This window comes from Cupressus sempervirens, chromosome 5 (genome assembly GCF_028749045.1).
Source record: "Cupressus sempervirens isolate cs-2001-9-10 chromosome 5, ASM2874904v1, whole genome shotgun sequence".
Classification (NCBI taxonomy): Eukaryota; Viridiplantae; Streptophyta; class Pinopsida; order Cupressales; family Cupressaceae; genus Cupressus; species Cupressus sempervirens.
The window spans coordinates 888,993,185-889,014,851 of NC_143122.1; the positions used below are offsets into that span (position 1 = coordinate 888,993,185).

General features: G+C 35.4%; 1 protein-coding gene across 1 annotated transcript; it reads left to right on the top strand.

The window, feature by feature from the left end:
* Window positions 1-2,677: 2,677 nt before the first annotated feature.
* On the top strand, window positions 2,678-21,082 carry LOC149558776 (U3 snoRNP-associated protein-like EMB2271). Its single transcript, XM_089831039.1, has 7 exons — window positions 2,678-2,715; window positions 2,793-3,095; window positions 10,408-10,732; window positions 10,820-11,044; window positions 11,637-11,895; window positions 13,010-13,188; window positions 20,951-21,082. Exons 1-7 carry the CDS (start codon window positions 2,678-2,680, stop codon window positions 21,044-21,046), a joined length of 1,425 nt encoding a protein of 474 aa, XP_089687165.1. The 3' UTR covers window positions 21,047-21,082.
* The last annotated feature ends 585 nt before the right edge of the window (window positions 21,083-21,667 follow it).

Below are 21,667 nucleotides of genomic sequence, written 5' to 3' on the forward strand. Positions count from 1 at the left end.
TCCCAATTGGTAATATGTTTGCTCCACTTAGGGCCAACTAAAATGACAACCCCACTTTTCCTTTATGGCGAGATGTGGTGAAGTATTTGAGATCTTTTGAGATGCATTTTAGGGATACATCTTGATAAAAATCAACAACTTTAATTTCTTGGAGAAGGATAACATCTTTTCCTCTATTCATCATAAGAAATCTTTTAATAATATATTTCCTATTAAGGGAATCAAGGGCCATGACATTCCATGACATACATTTCAAGTCCATAGGCAACCTTAAAAATCAATATCCATGAGTGTTATAAAAGCTCTTATAGAAGCTTGGGAGTTGTTTCCTTGGTATTTATTCCCTTTATTGTTATTAAAGGAGTCCTTCAATCCCCCTCTCTTCTTCTTAATCACAACCTCTTAGGGGTCCAAGTATTGAATAGGGGTTTCCAAAGTGTTTCTTAACCTTTTGATCCTTTCCCTCCCCTTCTTTTTTAGAGCATTAAAAATAAAAATGCTAGGTTCATCTTGAGTGGCATTGACGAGAACAATAATGATCTCATTAATATCTTCTTTACCTAATTTTAGTGCATGAAACATCTCTTAAGGAGCATCACTTGGCTCTACCTCTTGAATCTTAATGGTACCAGGGTTAGAAGAGACATAAAGGGGAAATGCAAAAATGAAATGCTTGCAAAGGGGAGGTGGGGGAGGAAGATTCAAGATGATCACAAGGGAGAAATTAGAGAGCTTTTTCTCTTTAGCATGCATATTTTGAAGGGCTTCCAAGCCATCACAAGAAACTATAATATTAGTATCGTTGTTTAAATTCTTAACCCTACCCAAAATCCTAGATTCGTTCTTAGTCACCTTGTGGACACTTCCAACCTTGCTACCATTCTTATCTAGGACTAAGGGTGAAATGACATGTTTTTCCAAAGATGCCTAGTCCATGGAGGTAGGATTGTGGGGTGAGGAACCTTCACCTTTGGAGGATCTGTTACTAATAAACATAGGATCGAGGACCCTTGTGATTTTTTCAATAGAAATTTTTTGAGCATTCTTAGTCCCGTGTTTAGGATGAGGATCATAGGGCTTCAAACCAATTTTTCAAGAGTTGGCCTTAAGTAGGTTTTGACCCCTAGGGAGAGTCTAGCTGGTGTACAAAGTGACAGGTTCACCTTTTCCGAGAAAGCAACTTTGAGGTGGTCAAGTTTTTTAGAAATGACCATAAAGTTTGATGGAAGATGTCTTAGAGGGGGTATGAGAAGCAAATTTAAAGGGCTATGTATTTGGAGTATTCTTGGCAAGATTATTAAGGTAAGAATTACCATTGCAAGCCTCTAATGATTTAGGGTTAGCAATAAGTTTCTTTTGATTAGTGGACAAGAGCTTCACATACGTCTTGTCCTACACAAGAAGCACACATTGATTCCTCCAAGGAATGTAACAAAACAAGAAACCAATTGATCATCCAAATCATTTCCCCCCCCTTGGCGATGTCTAGACTAGGGTTGAGAGATATAAGGACCCTTGCATTAGTATGGAGGAGAAGATAATTAGTTTTTATCAACCCTTATAACATTTATAATGAGTTAAAGAGCACGAGGTATAATATTGAACAAAAATGGAGGAATGTTTTCATTAGAGAGCCACCAAGGGCAGGATAGGGCAAAAATCTCCTCTTGTATAGGTTATGGAGACCATGAGATGACCCAAAAGTTATAGGCACCTATCCTCCAAAACTGTCTTAATACTTTTCTTTTCGCTATTATTGTTTATTGAAAACCCCAAAACAATCCTTGCTGTAACATACGAAAGCATGAAAAGTGAAAAACTAATATTTTTCCCCACACTTTATGAAGCCACTCATTTTAAAAAGTTTGAGAAGGCAGATTAGTTAGTTCCTGGGTTGCTAGAAATACAATAACGCTCTTTAATTTAGATTTTTCTACATCAATAGCCATGACCATTTGTTGGTTAGGTTTAAGCGTTGGTAGGTAGTTCCTTACACCCATTGAAGTCCTTGGTAGAGGTGGATGTGGTTGATCACTACTTGTAGAAGCGTGCTCCATCTAGGATTGAGAGGGTTTCTTGTAATGCTTCCTTGAAAGACGCATGTTCGACCACCAACGATTTTTGGAGACATTGAACACTTTGATTATGGTTGGCCATTGGGAAATAAAGACCCTATAGAAAAAAAAGTTGGATAAGGAAATAAATGCTATTAATAGAAAATGACCTTCTACACACAAGGAAGGCCTACTTGAAGATCATACTCAACTTACAACCAATAGATTTCTTATTTATATGTGAAACTATTTTTAAAACTAGTTATCAAAAATTAAATGAAAACAACTTCAAATTAATCTGAAAAGATTGTAATATGTCTACCAATATTTATATAGTTATGTAAATTTGTAAAATTTATATAGTTATGTAGATTTGTAAAAGTATATGTTAAATAATTTTAAAAAAAAAATATTCCTTCCATCCAATTTAATTCTTTTCGGTCGCATAGGCAAGATTCAGTCCCCCAAAACCTAAAATTTATTTTCAGAGGTTTAAGCCGATGAAAAAATGCAGTGGCAGTCACAGAGTTTCTGAAGGAAGGTGCCGCCATTGTTAGAGCTGAAAGGATCAAGATTTCCGACAATGTTTAATATGAAGAAAAACCAGCAGCGCCATAAGAGCAATGTATCCAGAGGAGGAGGAAGAGGAGGACGAGGAGGAGTAAGTAACAGAAAAAGAAAAACTCCTGCAATTGGCAATGACCCATTTTTCAACGATAAAACCTTTAAATGACAAAGAGGGAAAGGGGAGGAGATTCACAGCAGCGAAGAAGACGACGACGATTTTGTTGACAGAAATGGGGAGGAAGAAGATGAAGACGTCGCCTTGGAAGATACAGAGACTGCTGATGATAAGCGACTTAAGTTGGCCAAAGCTTATCTGGACAAAATTAGGGAAATAACAAAAGATCAGGATGAGGAAAACGAAGAAGATGAAGATGAAGAAGGGCGGAGGGGTAAACGGGATTCGCTTGTTGCCGAGATTCTTCAGCAGGAGCAGTTCGAAGAGAGCGGCCGTGTGCAGCGTCTTCTTGCTTCGAGGTATTTCCCTTCTTCATTTAAATTTATTTATCGGATTGATAAAATTCTCTTTTTGGCTAAGGTAATAATTGGGAGGATGATTTTGAAGGTATCACGTGCGAGAAAACTTTTTCTTGATAAGAACATCGAGCAATGGAGTTCATGAAATCACTTGATTTTTGTTTTGGTTAAGAGACAGTCCTAAAGGTAGAAATTGAGCACGACAGCGTTTTAAAGAAGCAAGATAGACATTGCAAGGAGCAACAGAACTAGTGTCAGTTTACATGGGCAATATTGTGTAGTTTTCTCTTTAGGGACATTTCCTATTTTTGCCCTAGAACAATAGTTCCTATTTAGGTTGAAAACTGTATTGTATCTTAAATATTAAAAAATGATGAAATTTAATTATCATTCAACTCAATAATTCTGAAAAGAAAACTCATCTGAGTTTTCTGCTGTGTCATTGCTGATTGCAGTTCTCTTCCTTAATATTGACTTGTCTTTCACTCCTTAATAGGTCCTCATATATAATCCAAATTGCTGATCTGCTTATTCGATTTCCATTCCAAAAATGTCTTTAATGCTCCCATCTACAAATGCATTTTGCTCACCCTTGTAGCTTCCAGAGTTGGGGGACTCACACCTTTCCATAATGGGGCACTGCTTTTTAATTAGAGAAATGGCAGAAAAGCTTCTGATCTACAGCCATGGGCTGGTTGTCTGTGCAGTACATAGGCTTTTGGGCGGGGATTTTCTCTCATCTGAGCATTGTTGTTGTGTGAATATGGATATTACGACAATGTTTGTTGCAGTCTTGAACAATGTTGGTGAAGCGAAGGATATGGTTGCATTGTGTACGAAGCTTTTCAAGAAAATTTCCTTGATGAATTAGACCATATGCAGGAGAACATTGATGAAAAGAAGATGATCGCTTTGCTAAAAGTCTACTATGTGATATGTCAATGAGGGAAGGAAGTGAAGAGATATCCCCTTTGCTGGGTGGATGGTTCTAGAATTGTGTAGCGGTGGATGGTGGCAAGATGCAATACTTTTCTGAAGAAATTGATGGACCTACTAAAGGAGTGTGGCCTGGTTGGTTGCAGAAGTAATTCGTTTTGGAAGGTCTTGCTAGGGATGAGGAGAGTGTTCAGGTCAAAGATATCAGTTTTGCCTCCTCTAGTGTGGAGCTACTTGTGAAAGAGGATTTGGCCATTCATTCTAAGTGTGGCCCTGGATGCCTAGTCAAGGTTTGTGCTGCCAAGGAAATGCCTGGATGGGTTGTTGTTTAGTAGGATTTATAGAAGATGTTCGGTTGAGGGGTAGATGAATTACAGATAGAAGTAATAATCAGGACATTTTGAATACAGTCTCTTGCCCAATGATGTGATTTTTTAGATATTACTACAAGGGCGCTGCCCCTAGCCGCTATTTAATGATAAAAAATATTCCAGTCAACCCTATTAAAAATTAAATTGCTTTATAATTTCTTCTAACTCTACTTTCCCTTTTAAAATAAATTTCTTCTGTTTAATTCTTGTAGATATGGTTGGCGGTGGCCTATTATAATGAATTGCCATTATATTTTATTGTATATCCTAGGTTTATTTATTAAGAACATGATCTCTAGCATGGGCATGATATATTGCAAACGTAAAGTTGTATCATATGGTTGGTTGTAGTAGTTGCCTAAATTCCTTCAGAAATATGGAAACTTTTTGTTCCTTTGAATCTGTCAAGATGAGTAATACATACAAGCATGCAATTATATAGTCATAGGCATGAAGAGTTTTCATAGTTCAAATCAAAACTGTATTCATTAAAAGGCAACTTTCAAACCTAAAACAATTCTCAAATATAGTCGCATATGATTCTATAGAGGAAAACATGCAGAAATCATACAAGAACTGTGAAATGAGGTAAAAGGGGGTAGATAAATAGTTACAGAAGTCTGTGATAGAAGTCAGCTGTAGTGCTTGATGTATAGGAGCATTGCTTGTGGAGGTAGACTTGGCCATGCTGTAGATGTCAATGTTTCACATCCAAAACATGTTGAGGCTCTCGTTAATACCAGTGGTGAGCTTTTAGCATGTGGGGAATATCTCAGCTGTGCTGTATAACACTTTTTGGTGATTTATATACGTGGGGAAATGGTAGTCATATGGGTTCTAGAAGAGCTAAATGGACATTTGGAAGGAATATCCTCATCTTCAATTTCTTGGGGACCACGACACACTGTTATAGTAATCTCTATAGGCTAGTTCTTTACATTTGGTGATGTAACATGTGTTTTGGGTTGTGGAGAGGGCCTCAAGAAATGAGCCCCCTTGCTCCATCTGATCTTGAACTTTTGGTAGAGGAATTGCCCACTTTTGGCCACACTTAAAGAACAATCCATGGTTCTTACACGAGACCAAATCAAATAGCTGGAAATGATATTTTACAAGAGTTTCAAGAGATTGCCAATTATCACATTCATAGATGTATCTATGCAAAGGGATTGACTTTCAACATTTTCTTCTCACCATGTTGGCAAAAAATGCTCAGATAAATTAATGAAGATTGAAAAGGGTACAAGTGCCTAGGTTTTGAGGTATTTGACAACTAATTGCAAAAGACGAACCTCGTAAGGGATCCATTGAAGCCCATAAGTAATTTGTGGGATGAGGTAGAGGTATCCATATCATGGATGGAATAATGGAAACCTTTAGTTGTTGATCAATCAAAGTCATTGAAGTGACTTGTAAAAGGAAAATGCATCTAATAATAGTGGATTTTAAGGGGGAGATGAAGATGGTGCATGTGTTGATTACATCTTTATCTTGACCATTATCATAATAGACAACACCAATAATTGTAGAGTAGTTGGCTTTTGGTTGAGGAGCATTATTTGTTGGTTTTCACGAAGGATCGCTGCAAATGTACTAAGCGCTGCCAGATTGGTATTTGTGTTCCAAATGCCAGCAACCTCTAATTTATAATGAGCAAAGGCTATGAAGAGACGGGGATGCACCGGGGACTTGGGCTATGAAACTATAATTATTATGCACTATTATCATAGTAACATGGAGACACGTCCCTCCCCTTTTGCCCCACATCTCGAAGAAGGGGATGCACCAGGTACTTGGGGACTTTGTCCCCCTATCCCAAGCGACACCGTCAATTTTTGCCACCTTCACTGAGGATGGGGGGATGTCCAATGTTTACTATGTGCTGATTTGACTATTTATGTTCAATGTTCGATGTTCCAACTCAATGCAATGTTCAAGTATTGACACTTTTACATCTTTATATCTTCTATTGCAATACATCTTTTCATAACTAGCATTTTAAGTATCGTATGTATAGTATATACAACGCCCCGTCCCCTGCCACCGTCTCCCCGTTGTCCCCAAATTGAGGCCCCTCTGTAAGCCCGTCCTAGGAACTTGCCCCCCAATTCTGCCGTCCCCCCGTCCCCGAAGGCGGTGTAACTATGACTATTATAGATTGCCCGTTTACAAGAAGCAACAAACTCTTATAGTTTATAATTAATATTACAAAGTAGTTTCAAAATATTAATTGTTATTGTCTATTAATAAATATTAATAGCATAGAAGCAAAAAATGACAAAAAATCACGATTATGTGTGATTAATCATTAGTTGGCATGTGCAGTGATTCATTCTCCCAAAAATCAAGGATTTTTGGTCAACGACTTTCAACTTTTTTTGCAATTTATTAGATGATTAATTGGCAAAAAGTGACAATTTGATAAGCAAAATAATTACGGGAAACTAGCGAAAACTCTAATAGCAATTGTGATGGGAAAAACTTGCAAAAATATGACGTGTTTCTCTACGAAATTGATGCGTGGCGTTCAAGATGCAATTGGGAAAGTGGGGTTGAAAGTTTTGCGTAGTCGCGAAGTATTGTAGATTCGGGAAGTGGCATGAGAGATAGGCAATTACAAAGAAATTTTTCCTCTCTGCATTGAATATATTGTATAACTTGATTGATAATATTTCTTTTCTAACATTGATTTTGTTTATGTGAATTTCAAATATTTAAATTGTTGCAATATGAAGCAAAAGAAGATCATAACAAAGCTTCCTTATTTGTTGCAATATATCTAAAAGAGCAGGGTAACATTGTTTTTCACTATCTATTTTAGAGAAAACAAAGAACCTGTCGATAATTATATAAATCACTTTAGGCTTGTCAATTATGACATATAAGTTCTTATGATTTATGAAATTGCTCAATATTTATAACTTAAATTAAATTTATAATTCACGCAGCTCAGTCTTTATGTTCAACATATATAGAATTGTTTTGTTATATACACGTGTATGTATCACTTCACATATGTGTATGTCATGCCAACTTTGTATACAATTGTTTGTTGAGTGTATATAATGAAAGGAACTTGAGAGAGTTCTAAATAATGAATTTTCCTTCTTATCAATTGATGAGATTAAGGGGCTTCCTAATGAATGCTTCATAAGGCACAATACTTGTTAAAGGTTTTGCAAACAGGGTTTCAAGCAAAGTAGCCTTAACCTTGGACGAAACTCCATGGTTAAGCATGTCTAAGCTATAATACTAGGATGAATGACATCTCGAGAAGTCCTAATGCTTCACCTAGATGCAACGAGTGGTTAGTGCTCCATTCATTTTCATGAGGGATGGGCTCTTGTGAACCACTACTCACAAAACATGGGTCAACGAGTTTAACTCAAAAATTATTAGCAATATCAAAATTTAACTTATGGAAAATATCTCCAACTTATCATTTGATGAGCTTAAGGGGCTTTATAATGAATGTTTCATAGGGCAGAACACTTGCTGAAGGTTTTGTGAATGGGGTTGCAAACAAAGTGGGCCTAACCTTGGAGGCAACTTTGTGGTTAAGTGCACTTTGAGTTGGAATAGTACTAGGATGGGTGATGTTTTGGAAAGTCCCGATGCTTCACCTCTGCTCATCACCTAGATTCAATGAGTGTTAAGTGTTCCATTCATTCTCATGAGAGATGGATTCTTGAGAACCATTACTCAAGAAACTTGGATCAATGAGTTTGACTCAAAAATTACACTGATGAATTTTGATAGAGATATCATAGTTTGACTACTTGTGGAAAATATGGCCTACTTATTATTTGATTTGTATAAGGGGCTTTCCAATAAATGGTTCATAAGGCACAACACATATTGAAGGTTATGTAAATGGGGTTGCAAGCCAAGTGGGATTAACTTTGGAGGAAACTTCGTTGTTAAACACACTTGAGCTAGACCGCTATTAGGATGGGTGACGACTTGGGAAGTCTTGGTGCTTCACTCTTTATCACTTAGATGCAATGAATGCTAATTGTTCCATTCAATCTCATAAGAGATGGGTTCTTGCGAACCACTAATGAAACTTAGGTCAATGAGTTTGACTAAAAAACTACATAGATGAATCCTGATAGTAAATATAACGATTAGATTTTCTATGGAAAACATCTCCCACTTATCAATTGATGAGTTTAAGAGGCTTTCTAAAGAATGATTCTTAAGGTACAATCATGGTTAATTGCACTTATGCTTGGAGTAGTACTGGGATGGGTGACCTTTTGGGAAGTCCTAGTGGTTCACGTTTGTGAGCACCACTTGGATGTAATGAGTGCATAGTGTTCCATTCATTCTTATGTGAGATGGAATATTGTAAACTACTACTCATGAAACTTGGGTCAATGAGTTTGACTCAAAAACTACACAGACGAATCTTGATAGCAATATCACAAATGAATTCTACTTAAATGAATATGAAGATTTTCGTAGCTTCATTCTGATTTTGAAAAATAAGAAAGGCCACATCATATTTTGTTGTTCAAATCATAGCTTGATTGAATTCTAAACAAACAATATCACGGTTAAAACTTTGAGTACTCCAAGTTTAAAATATATCAGGAGGTTGTGCAAGTGCTTTGAATCATTATGTATGTCCCTTTTCATCCATTCTATGGAAATGTCCTTTAATTAAAAAAGAAGCGCAGTTCTTGACTACTTTTCTTGAGTTTTTCACATTTTTTTGTCTATATCTGATTTTTGTTGATTGTTTCCAAAATTCCACTCCTCTAGTTTGCGGATTTAAAAATCCCACTCCTCTGGTTTGTGGATTTACTCCCCAAACGATTTATGCTTTTATGGGGCTCTAAACCATGAGATACTCTGCTTTGGTTATCAGTAAGTTTATACATTGCAAGTTGAAGTTATGATTTTATAGTACCTAAATTTTTGTTATAGTACTTCGCATTTTTGCAGTACTATACATTTTTTATTTTAGCTATGGCCTTAGTGGAACTTAAATTTAGGGACATTGCAGAAATTATCTTTTTGGGACAAGTTCTGCACGTTTTTCTTTTGGGTGTGGATCCAACTCTAAATGATGCCATGGATATACAGCTTAAGCTTTTGCACCAGAAATAAGTCACAGTTGACTGTATGCCGTCAAATTACAATGATCTTTTAGTTATTTTTATTGGTGTCTGGAGTTCTCAACTGTATATTGGTTTAGTTGTGTATTATTGTTGATGCGACAAATAAGAGCAACTTGATGGCCTGGAGATTCAAACCTCTTGTGTTTAAATTTTTTATTATAAGAACTTTTTTTCTTGAGGTGATTCTTTGTGTTTATTTAGACCAGGGCTTTTATTTTAAAGTTTTTGAGTTTCATTCACCAGAGAATGGTTCAAACACTTAAAATTAGTAGTTATGATAATCTGAAATATTAACAGAAGATTGTTAATCTAAAAATACTTGCTTGTTTACTTGATTGTCAATGAAATATTAACAAAATACAATTTAAAGATAATTTTTTCGTAGATGTTATGATAGCTTGCTGGTGCATTTATCTTTTCTCTACTTCCAGAAAAGGCATTGTATTCAACTGAACTGCCTAGTCGTTTGATTCTATTACATGTGTGCATACTTCATTCAAGGAACAAGTCTATGCGCATGAATGTTTATAGCTGTTTTAGTTTCTTTTTTTGATGTTTATATCATGAATTTTGAATAGCTATCCAGCCTATTGGTAATATTTTTTTTTTGCTAAAGAAATGTTGATAGTGTGGTTGGTGCTGAGTTTTGTAAAAGAGTTCAATGCATAGCCTCGTATGATGGTTTGAAGTAGTAAGTAATTGAGTGGACAATTATTCCAAATTCCAAATTTCTCTAATAAGTGCCACAGGAAATTATTGATTAGCCCTTCAGAATTTTGAAAAGAATTCATTTAGTAAATGGAAATTCAAGACAATATGTTGTGGTATGTTAGTTTGGTTCCGTATAATAAATGAATGCTAAAGGTCAATTCTCAACAGGGTTGTGAAGCCTTCCAATCAGGTAGAGTGGCGAGTTGTTAAAAGACACAAGCAGTCTGTAACAGCTGTAGCTCTAAGAGAAGATGATTCAAAGGGTTTCTCAGCATCAAAAGATGGTACTATTTTTCATTGGGATGTTGAAACAGGTGCAAGTGAGAAATATGACTGGCCTAGCAAGGAAGCCTCTACAAAAAGTTTAAATAGGAAGCAGCGCAGCAAACATATTCTATCAATGGCTATCAGTTCTGATGGCCGGTACATGGCTACTGGAGGATTAGATCGTTTTGTTCATCTATGGGATACCCGCACACGGGAACATATTCAAGTACAAATTTCATAACCTCTAGTGCTTATCCATTATTAATCTGGGCAGAGCAATCATTCAATTTTTAATCTTCTCTATTTACTGCAGGCCTTTCCAGGTCACAGGGGAGCTGTGTCTTGTTTAGCTTTTCGGCAAGGTACACAGCAACTCATATCTGGATCATTTGATCGCACAATCAAATTGTGGAGTGCAGAAGACAGATTGTACATGGATACTCTCTACGGTCATCAAAGTGAAATCCTAATGGTAGATTGCTTGCGAAAAGAACGAGTTCTTTCTGTTGGACGTGATCACACATTGCGTTTATGGAAGGTATCTTTTAATGTATTGGTGGAAGGATTTAGGCACTTAGAGATATCCTGTTTCATATATAATTTTTTATATAGCAGCTCAAGTTTACATTAAAAAATAATGTCACTTCTTTTGAGGTGTTTGATGATAGTATTCTGAAATTTTTGCTATCAGTATGTGTTGTGTGTCATGAAACAAATACCAAGATCTTCTGTAATTTGCTTTGAAACTTCTTGTCTAGAAAATCTGAATGATCTTATGGTGTAGGTGCTTAGCTCATCATATCATTCTCCCAATCTAGTGTCTATATTATGGAGCATTCCCGTGGTTGTGAAAATTTCGTTTTATCTTTCACAATATTTTACCCCTTTTTTCTAGCTTCCCTGTATAGTTTTAGTATTTTATTTGTTGACATTATATAAAATGATGGATCATTTATTACTAATGATGTTCAAGGCAGATAAACTAGAAATTCCCATCACCATCCATTCAGTGGCTTCAACTTTTATGATGAAATCTATTTATGGCCTTTTTTCTTTAGAGTGCTTGTGTGATGGTTATGGTTTACTGATTATTTAATAGATTCTCCCCAATGACTAACTTTGGTGTGCAGATTCCTGAGGAGACACAGTTAGTGTTTAGAGGACCTGCAACATCTTTAGAATGTTGTTGTTTTGTCAACAATGAAGAGTTTATATCAGGTTCTGATGATGGAAGCATAGAACTTTGGAGCATGATGCGGAAAAAACCGGTTTTTATTGCAAAAGGTGCACATGGGCATGCGGGTATTCAACATCTCTCAGAGAATCATGGCGCTGAGGAAAAGCCAGAAGAAATGACATCATCACAAGTTAATGATGGCAATGATATTGGTAAGCAATTTGTAAATGATAATTGGAAATTTGGGTTTAATGTCATGCCACTGTTTGATTAAAATGCCAACATTGAACAAAAATAATTGATCTATTGAGAAAGGTTAAAAAAGACAACATTGAACAAAATGAATTAATTTGCATAGGAAGGTGCAATTAGCAATTATGCTAGGCAAAATAAGTGTCACAACTGCAGCTCTTCAAACTTGAAGTCTCTCTCTCTCTCTCTATACTATTCCGGAATCTCTATGGTAGATATTTTTTTAAAAATCAAGGATGAGTGGACTGTAAAGACAACCCCTGTAACTAGCCAAATTTGTTGCAAGAGAAATAATGTCATTTATTCAAAGAGATATAATTAATTGATAAATCATTGGTGCCTTTATTATACTGTTCAGTTGGAGAGAAATTGGGTTGAGAGAGAGTATTGGGTGTTTGATCATTTTGCTGCATAGATATTTACTGGTCTGAAATATGAGTAAATCTTCTGTATCAAGCGCATCTTATGATATTGTATTTGTATGTATGTGATCTGTGATAAACCAGATTTGAGTGAGTTAGTTAATCTCATTTGAAGAACTTTTATATTCTGTATCTGCATAGTTGAAGTGATTGAACTTCGTATACTACTGACTGATCGATTGTTTGGTATTGATAATCAGAAGTTTAAGAGCCCTGTGTATTTGTTTTAGCTTTCTATAAAAGGGTCTATATTTTGTGGGGCTGGATTTTCCACCCCTGAGTAGGAGGGTTTTCTCAGGATAAGTTATTGTGTCATTTGTTATCACATTCCTGTATTCTGGTTCGAAAACATTAACAACCAGAAGTCGTAAATAACATGTGAAAGTACTAATGACTCCTTTAAACCATCTAAGCTCATTGGTAAATTATTCCTCTGATCAGGCTGACACTAACCTGCAAAGCCAACACCAATTGCATTGTAAAAAAAATCCAAAATGGAGACATTACACGACCTGCAAGTTTGGACCTTGTTACTGCTTTTTGGATGTCTATGTTTTTAACACGCTTTTGTTTTGGTTCATTTGTTTCTCTTTCTTTTCTTCTCTAGTTTATGTGTTTAAAACATTGTGTTGAATTTTTTGCTTGGATGCAGGAAATGGTAACGTAACACATAAAATGGGAAGTAGCTCTTCTGTAGAGTCCTGGGTTGGAGCTCTTGCAGTGTGTAGAGGGAGTGATCTTGCTGCATCAGGGGCTGGTGATGGAATTGTGCGATTGTGGGCTATTGAGAACAGCAGTAAAAGCCTTAAAGTTGTGCATGATATACCTTTGGTAAGAAATGAGATCACCTTTTTCTGTTCTGAAGTCAATGTCAGATGAGAAAAGGCCTAATTAAAATTTAAATAGCACCAGTGAGCATATTTTTAGTGGGAAGTTCATATTGCTGAAGTTAAATGCTAAGGTTATCTAATTCGACTCATTAAAAGATGATTGTCTTGCACTATTGCATATTGCAAATATATGTTACATTAAGGGCCTGCTTTTCTGCCTTTTTAACTTCTGATGTAAAACTTTCCTTGCATTTGAGTGCATATTGTTAAGATTATAGCTACAGTCGGATTGATTTAATCATAAGATACAATGTTGATATAATAAAGATTATATATGTATAGTGCATAGAGGATTATCAAACAACAAAAATGGAAGGTATCTGCCGGCAAAACAAACTTCATCTCAGCTATGGGAATGAAAGAAGATAAGGTATCACAATTAACCTACTACCACGTATACTCGAGTCAATGGAATATAAGGATTGACTCATCAAACAAGACTTACATTGATACCTATTATTGAGCATCCACACTATGGAAGAGAATCAGGTCTACTATCATTTGAAGACTTGTTCTACAGACCATATTTTAAATACACAGTGCAGAAACTAGAATTGAACAAAATTCTCTTCACACAAAAACCTACCATTGCTGAATTGTAAAGGAAGATGAATATTAATAGAAGTTATCTCAGAGATTCATTCGAATGCTCCAGCAATATTCTCTATTGGCAGTGTTGGTACTATAAGCATCAATGATTAGACTCAATTCAGACATCAATATATATTATCCAGTTTTCTATAGCTTAGGATGACACCTCAATCAATTAATAAAAATGATTGATAGAAATAATCAAGAAGGAAGGAATCACATAAGTCAGGTCCAGTCAGAATCAGCGACCAGTATAGAACCTCACAATTATATATCATAAAAAATCTCAGTTTCTCTTTCAGCTATCAGACAGAAATTCAACTCTAGGGTAAATTCATTAGTCGCAGATGACTATGATGGAAAAAGAGGGATTTCAATTTATAAATCGAATAATATTTAATATGATTGGAATATAATCAGACAATGAATATCCAACCAGGGAATACACATGGAAGAATACATAGTCAATGGTACGAATGAAGATTCAGACTTTGTGTCTATTCAGCATATGTCAGAAACTACTGATGATCATTATATACAAATAACATGCTAACAAAGCATAAGTATCGACCCAAGGAATAATATTAAATCAACTATTTTGGGTATTTGCTGAAAGGTGAAGACACAGAAGAATTTTGTGATGCTTATTATTGATATAATCACTGAATTGGAGAAAAGGGAATCGATTCATCACTTAGAACATACGGTCAGTATTTTTGCCACATATAAACAAACAATGATGGGGGTCTCATAGGAAGTCGGTCCATTTCTTACTTAGTTGAGGAGTTTAATGAAAAATCCAAACTGATCCAAATTAACACAAGGCACTATTAAAGACTGCAATTGTATCATCCCAATCTATGATAAGTCAATAACCAAGATCGAACTAGACAGCAATCATATTTGAGGACATTGATTATTGTGAAGAAAATGGTTTGGAAATGTCATCATAACAAAAATATGGTCTCCAGTTGTATAAGAAATTGATAGCATAATTTTAGTGATAAGGAAGTATGAAATGGGAATGTTGATTCAATGAGTAAGAGTGTAAGAGTGTAACGTCTATTGTCAAAATAAGATAATTATATTATCACCCTAAACAAATTGAGAGAAAACTTACCAAAAGGAAGGGGTCATCACAGCGGTAGCTGAGATAGGAAATACGTGATCCAGTTGAACAATGTTTTGTTAATAGGGATGGTAACAATCACGTTCATCTTCAGAAGAGACAAATATCATTAAACACTTCTAGAATATATCTAACATAAAGTCAAATTTGGAAAAATCTGCATATTTGGAACAATGTTCACTATCGCACCATATGATAGAGGGGCTACATCAATATTATGGGGGGGATATGACCATTCACCATAATACTTGTATCATGCATGGAGGCTTATGATGGATTTGGGGATGTTTTCAATAGCAGTTACACATTTTCTAGACCTGTCAATCTGAAATGACTTGAACACCTCATAGTGTTACTAGAACTTTTCATGTGATACAGAGTCTCAATCCATTAATGTACCTTGCAATTTTCTCAACATCATCATCCACATGTCCAGATCTGATGTCCAATCTATAGAATTCCTCGGTATATTCTTTCACAGTCATGTCCCTTTGTTTCAAATTTTGCATCTTTCTCAATAAGCTAACTTGGTAATCAGCAGAAAGGGATTTGTTCTTTACCTTGTTCACCATCTTTGGCCAAGTTCTTATCTTCTCCTTTCCTCTCCTTTGTCTATTAGTTTGCAAGTGCTCCCACCATAATGATGCATGACCTTTCAGCCTAGTGACTGCAATCTTCACCTTTCTGTTATCAGGAGTGTTTTCATACCAAAAGAACTTCTCCATATCAGAGATCCAATCTAGCACAGTATTTGTATCCAATTTCCCATCATAAGGGACAACTTCTACAGCAGGCTTTGAATTTGCCCTAGACAATAATTGCAACAATCTTTCCTCATCTCGATCTTCTTCAGATTCTGGATTATGGTCTGGTGTTGCTGCTTCATCATCACTTACATCTTCAAGATGCGCTCCTCTCCTCTGGGCTGTCTCCACATCATCTAATCTGGGTGCAATTTGTCTTAACTGATCCAATATAGCGTTATCAACATTATTTCCTCTACCACGAACCATCTTTACAAATTAGGTTCCTGCAAGATCGTAACCCTCTGCAAGTTATAGGTCAAATCCACAGATCTGCCACCCTACAACCAGATCCAAATCAGGGTTCTACACGATCCAATCTCCACAAGGATGAACTTCGGGCTCTGATACCAACTGATGCAGGCAAGGGATGAATAACTAGGGCCAAAGGCACACCCAGCTATCAAAACCACCCTACAAGAGTTAACACAACGGAAGCAAACACGAGGAACAGCACCAAGGAGAGGGAGAACAAGGATATATTTATTGATTCATCAAATATTCAGCATACATGCCCAGCTGTAAGGCCTTTTGGGTTACGACCAATTACAAATGTACAACTTCCAGATCTTCAAATCAGCTTTTTAAATCCACATATCTCTTTTCTATTGAACTCTCCCCAAAAGTCTACCTTAACCCTAAACCTAAACACCCTACTTATACTTGCCAAAATGGCTTACGGATAATTCTAGAACATGGAGAAACCACAAGTCGGCCCTCATCAAATATAATTTGACTATACCAAAATTAAATGTGAGCGAAGTCGGCCCAATTGGAACTAGGCAGAATGAACTAATGTGCAGGATTATAAAGAAACCCAGGATGCTCCTGCATCACAAGTTCTCTACAATTGTATTTTTCCACCTCTCCCACTCTATTTCACTTGTTTAGGTTTGTAACTTTATCCTATTTTTCTTATGCTTTCTTATTTTCATCTTGATGATGGATAATTGAGTGTGATTTGGAACATTGATGCAAAATTATTCGACACAATTTAATCCAGAAACTCTTATAGGTAATGTTAAACTATTTTGATAATTTTGTGGATATATTACTTCAAAATAATTAAATTTATATAAGGCGATTGTAATGTTGATTTTGTTTTTTCAAATTTGTACCCTTGCATAATCTTAGTTTTATTATTACAAACCCAAATTAGAACCTTGTGACTTAGCGTTAGCTCGTTGTTATTCCATACTGGAATTGAAATTTGGATCTTTGAGCCACATATTTTCTAATTCAAACGGGCATTGATCTAGGTTTTGATCTTCTTTGTGTAGTAGCTAAATTGAGAAGTGGTCAGATCCAAGAATAACAAGCATACTTTATGCACAAGTGGGAAAGATTTCCAGTTGCTACTGATCTAGTATCTTTAGTTATATTAAAAAAACTCAAATGACGATTTATCCAAGTTAAGGGTGCGTCTTTTAGTTTAGTGTTTGGTAAACTTGCTCCATTTACAAATAATATAAAGTCCAGTTATGATTGCTTCACCTTCTTAACAACCGCTAAATTATCTCATTAATAATATATTTTTGTTGAATTCTAATGTCCCCTTTTTGAAATAGGACCTAATAATAAGTAATAATAAAATAAAATTATAAGAGAACAAAAAATAATTTATATATAAAAATTTAATAATATTAAAATATAACAATACAAAATTAAGTCAATAAAGGTTCAAAAGGCATTAAATGAAAAGTTGTGACTCCTTCAAACATGACATATATAAATAGAGAAGAGAACTTCATTAGAAAGGGGAGAGAAAGGAGTAAAAAGGGAAAGGTATGAAGAAAGGAAGAATTAATAGAAGAAAAAAAAGGAAATTAAAAGATAAGGATGTGACTCCTTCAAAGGGCAAAAGTTTTGAAGGGTTGGGACTCTTTGAAAAGGTACTAATTACGAAGGCTTGTGACTCTTTCAAAGAGGCCAATTATGAAGGGTTGTGACTCTTTTAAAGGGCATAAATGATGAAGGGTTGTTATATTAATTGATAGGCTAATGTTCTCTGCAACTTGTGGTGATCTATGATAGGGACATTACAAGATGCATCTAGTCTTGATTGAATATTCTTGCCTCTTGTGGGTTAAAAACTTAAATGATAAATTAATTACCCTAAGGGATGGATTTGGTTCTGGTTGGGCGTCCTTGCCTCCTGTGGGCCAAATGATGAATTGATTACCCCAAGGGATGGTTTTGGTCCCGATTTTATGTTATTGCCTCATGTGGCCTAAGTGGTGAATTGATTACCCTAAGAGATGGTTCTGGTCTTGGTTGGACTTTCCTACCTATTTTGTGGACCAAGTTAACTTTGGCTACATTATATTCATGTGTTCCCTCCATTTTTTTTATTTGTATGTTTTGTGTTTTAATGTTATGCTTTGTGTTTCGATATATTCACTTGTTTTCTTTGTGAATGCTCCATGTTTTCACGCATTCATGTGTATGCATCATGTTTTCAAGTGTACGATCCATGCTTTGCTTTATGTTTTTAGTTGATCTAGAAGAAGAGAATAACTAAGAGTGAACAAAAAGATATGAATTTGTGGTATGCTATCATGCGAACATTGGCATTTGCAAATTCAATTGACACCATTATGAGATGGGCTTGATCTTTTTTCTAGAAGAAGAGAGAAAAAATTCTCTCAAGTTTTGTCAAGTTTCTACTATTGATCATAATTCACTTTCAAAATAAGGGAGAGAACACATATGATAATAATTGTGCAGTGGAAGGTGGATATGGATGAGATTCCATGATCATTTAATCATTGCTTGAGGATGAGCAAATTTGGGAAGGGCATGTAATGTCCCCTTTTTGAAATAGGATTTAACATAATTAAATCAAAATATAAAAGGATAAAAATAAAATATAAAGTAATAAAATAAATATTAATATATAATATAATTAATTTTAGTTAAGTTGGTGAAGGGTCAAAAGGCATGAAATGAAAAGGTGCAACTCGATCAAACATGTGATATATAGTGGGAGGAGAACTTCATTTGAAAGGGGGAGAGAGTATAAAATGGAAGGTGTGAAGCAAGGAAGATTAATTGAAGAGGATAAATAGAAATAAGAAGAAAATAAGGAAGTGATTCCTTCAAAGGTCAAAAGTCTTGAAGGGTTGTGACTCTTTGAAAATGTGGTGATTTTGGAGGTTTGTTACTCTTTGAAAGAGGGCCAATTTTCAAGGGTTGTGACTCTTTCCAAAGGCATAATTATTAAGGGTTGTCTCATCCAAAGAGGGGTAAACCTTTGCAAAGGGAGCCACGATGAAGAGGTGTGGTTCAAGCTCACATTGCAAGATATGAAGGGGCAAGTGTTTCATTTGAGGACATTTAGGGAGAGCAATTTGGGGAATATTATATTATTCTCAAAGGCAGCATTGATAAGTGTTGACTCAATTCTAATGAAATGTGGTGACCCTTTTACCAATAAAGTATACAAGAGTTATCATTCCAAGCCAAAATGGAGGAATAACAGTAAAAGAGTGTTATGCAGATTTTGAGAGTAGACTGAGTAGAAGAATAACATTTGATAAAGGAGATTGATTTAAGAGATCAAGCTGATATGAAAAATTGGACTTTCAGTATTCATACAACTTATTTCATCTTATTTAAGTAAGAATTGCGACTCTAACTGCTAAGAATTACAACTCTAACTGCATTTTTGCTCTTGCTTCATTTTGGATTTGTGAATTCAGAGCAAACTATAAGTTGTTCTGAAAAAGGACATCACGTGAATAGTATCAATAAATATGATAATTATTTTCTTGAATCCTTTTTTAATTGTGGAAAAATATTCGATTTGATATAATATTAGTTCTGAAAGGGGACATTACATGAATGGTATCAATAAAGATGATAATTTGTTCCCGAACTCTTTTTATTAGTGCATATAGTTGGGCCATATACATTTGATCAAGAAAAATATTCAATTTGAGCAAAGATATAGGTAATACTACTAATTTTACTCATCACTAGTGTCATTCTTTTCAAGTGATTTCATGTTTGATAATTGAGGATCTCTTGTTGCACTTGTTCCTATTCTTCTCCTTGTATTGCATCCGCTTATCTTTCATTTGGAATTGGGTGGGCTGTTTGCTGATCGATTCCTTGTCCTTTTCTCATTTCTCCCTAGGGGTGAATATTCCCCTACTTTTTTTGCACCTCCAAAAAGATTCAAGGTGATATCAAAGGTAGATTGTCCTTATATATCCAAATATCCCCCTAACAAAGTATGATTTGTATGCAATATTATTTGCAAATCTCCATTTCTACCTAATTATTGCCAGGTTTTGGGGTTTGATTTTGTTTCTTATTTCTCGAGAGACTCGGTTCTTCCAAGGCTAGCAGTTGTTTTGAATTCTTTAGCAATTCTCTTTGATTTGACCACATTTTGAGCAGTTAGGGTAGAACTCTGACAACCCTTGACTTCATCCTTTTGTATTCAGCTCCTTTCTTAGGTCCGGATTCCAATTGAATATGGCATTGTGTGGTAGGTTTAGGAAGGCACAAATGTGCACATATAACCAAAATCATTTTATGATTTTATTTTATCAGCCATTATGAAAGTGTATAGGTAATTGTCTAGTCCTACCAGGAGCAAAGAGCTCCAGTTTTAGAGTTCGGTTATACATTCTAATCCACAATTGTGTATTCAAAACATTGTGGTTAGAAGGGTCAAAGTTTGGCTCCTAATCCTTGATGTAGAATCCAGCTCGATCCATTAGCCAAGGTGTCCCTTATTGATTTTTTTTGAATCTTTGATTCACACTCAACTTGGAAGAAGCCTTTTGCAGATTTTGGACTTTCACCTCTTGCCCTTCCTCTTCTTGCCTCCTGAGACTTTCCTTAAATTGATATATTATTCTGCTTTATTGCTCCATTTTTTTGTGCTCCCAATCTTTTTGTCATTTCTCTGCATTTTTCCGCTCTCCCTCTCTCTCTCTCTCTCTCTCTCTCTCAGATTGATATTTAATTATATTCTTATTTTAAATTTTTGGGTCTTCAGGCTGGTACACAATCACGATTCCATTAGTATTATGTTTTATGCTATATTTCTTGTTTTGTGCATTTCATATGCTCTGAGGCTATACTTTATTTTGTTTCAAATATTAAGCCTATGTTCATGTTATGTCAGTTATCTGAATAGATGCCTTGTTGTGCTATGTGGAAAACAGACCGGATTTGTTAATTCACTTACGTTTGCACAGTCTGGACGATTTCTTATTGCTGGAGTTGGGCAGGTACGCTTTTTATTTTTATACGCAATCTGAGTTCAGTATGATTCAAAACCATTGTATTTTTTATTTTCAGCTTATATTGAAGGTTTTTATTTGTTGTTTCTATGGTGGGCAACAACAGCTCAAGGTTGAATTCTTGTCTGTTTTTGTTCTAACTTCTAATATTCAACAATCTAGAAGAATGCCAAAATTTCTAACATACATGCATTGACATTGCATTTTTTTGGTAGGAGCATTCTTCTTTAATGATAAACGTGGTCTTGCATTTATGTGGTTGCACCTAATACTTCCTATTCTCCTACTGCTGAAACATTGATTTATAAGGGGTAGTCTATTTGTTTAATTGCTAGATTAAATGTGCATCATGCCTCTATCTCCCTAGCTCAAGGTTTCTTTTCTGATAAAGATTCACGTACCCATATACCTTGTATCTTGATTTACCATTTCATTAAGCTCAAGTATTGGACGACCGTGAATGATAAATAACCTTTTTTGTGAACACAAATTCATAATTGTTTGCACAACTTGTTATTTGGTATTTTTATGAACCTTTCTCAATTGATTAAAATTTTGAATGCAATGTTGGACCATTTTTATACCTTTCTTGAGCAACAGCAACACTAGATATCTTATGGACATGCAGATATCCAAGGT

Excerpts from the sequence above, each read along its gene's own strand:
- LOC149558776 (XM_089831039.1), top strand. The coding sequence starts at position 2,678 with ATGTATCCAGAGGAGGAGGAAGAGGAGGACGAGGAGGA. Across the intron at positions 11,045-11,636 it reads ACACATTGCGTTTATGGAAG|ATTCCTGAGGAGACACAGTT; the intron begins GTATCTTTTAAT and ends TTTGGTGTGCAG. Across the intron at positions 13,189-20,950 it reads TTGTGCATGATATACCTTTG|ACCGGATTTGTTAATTCACT; the intron begins GTAAGAAATGAG and ends TGTGGAAAACAG.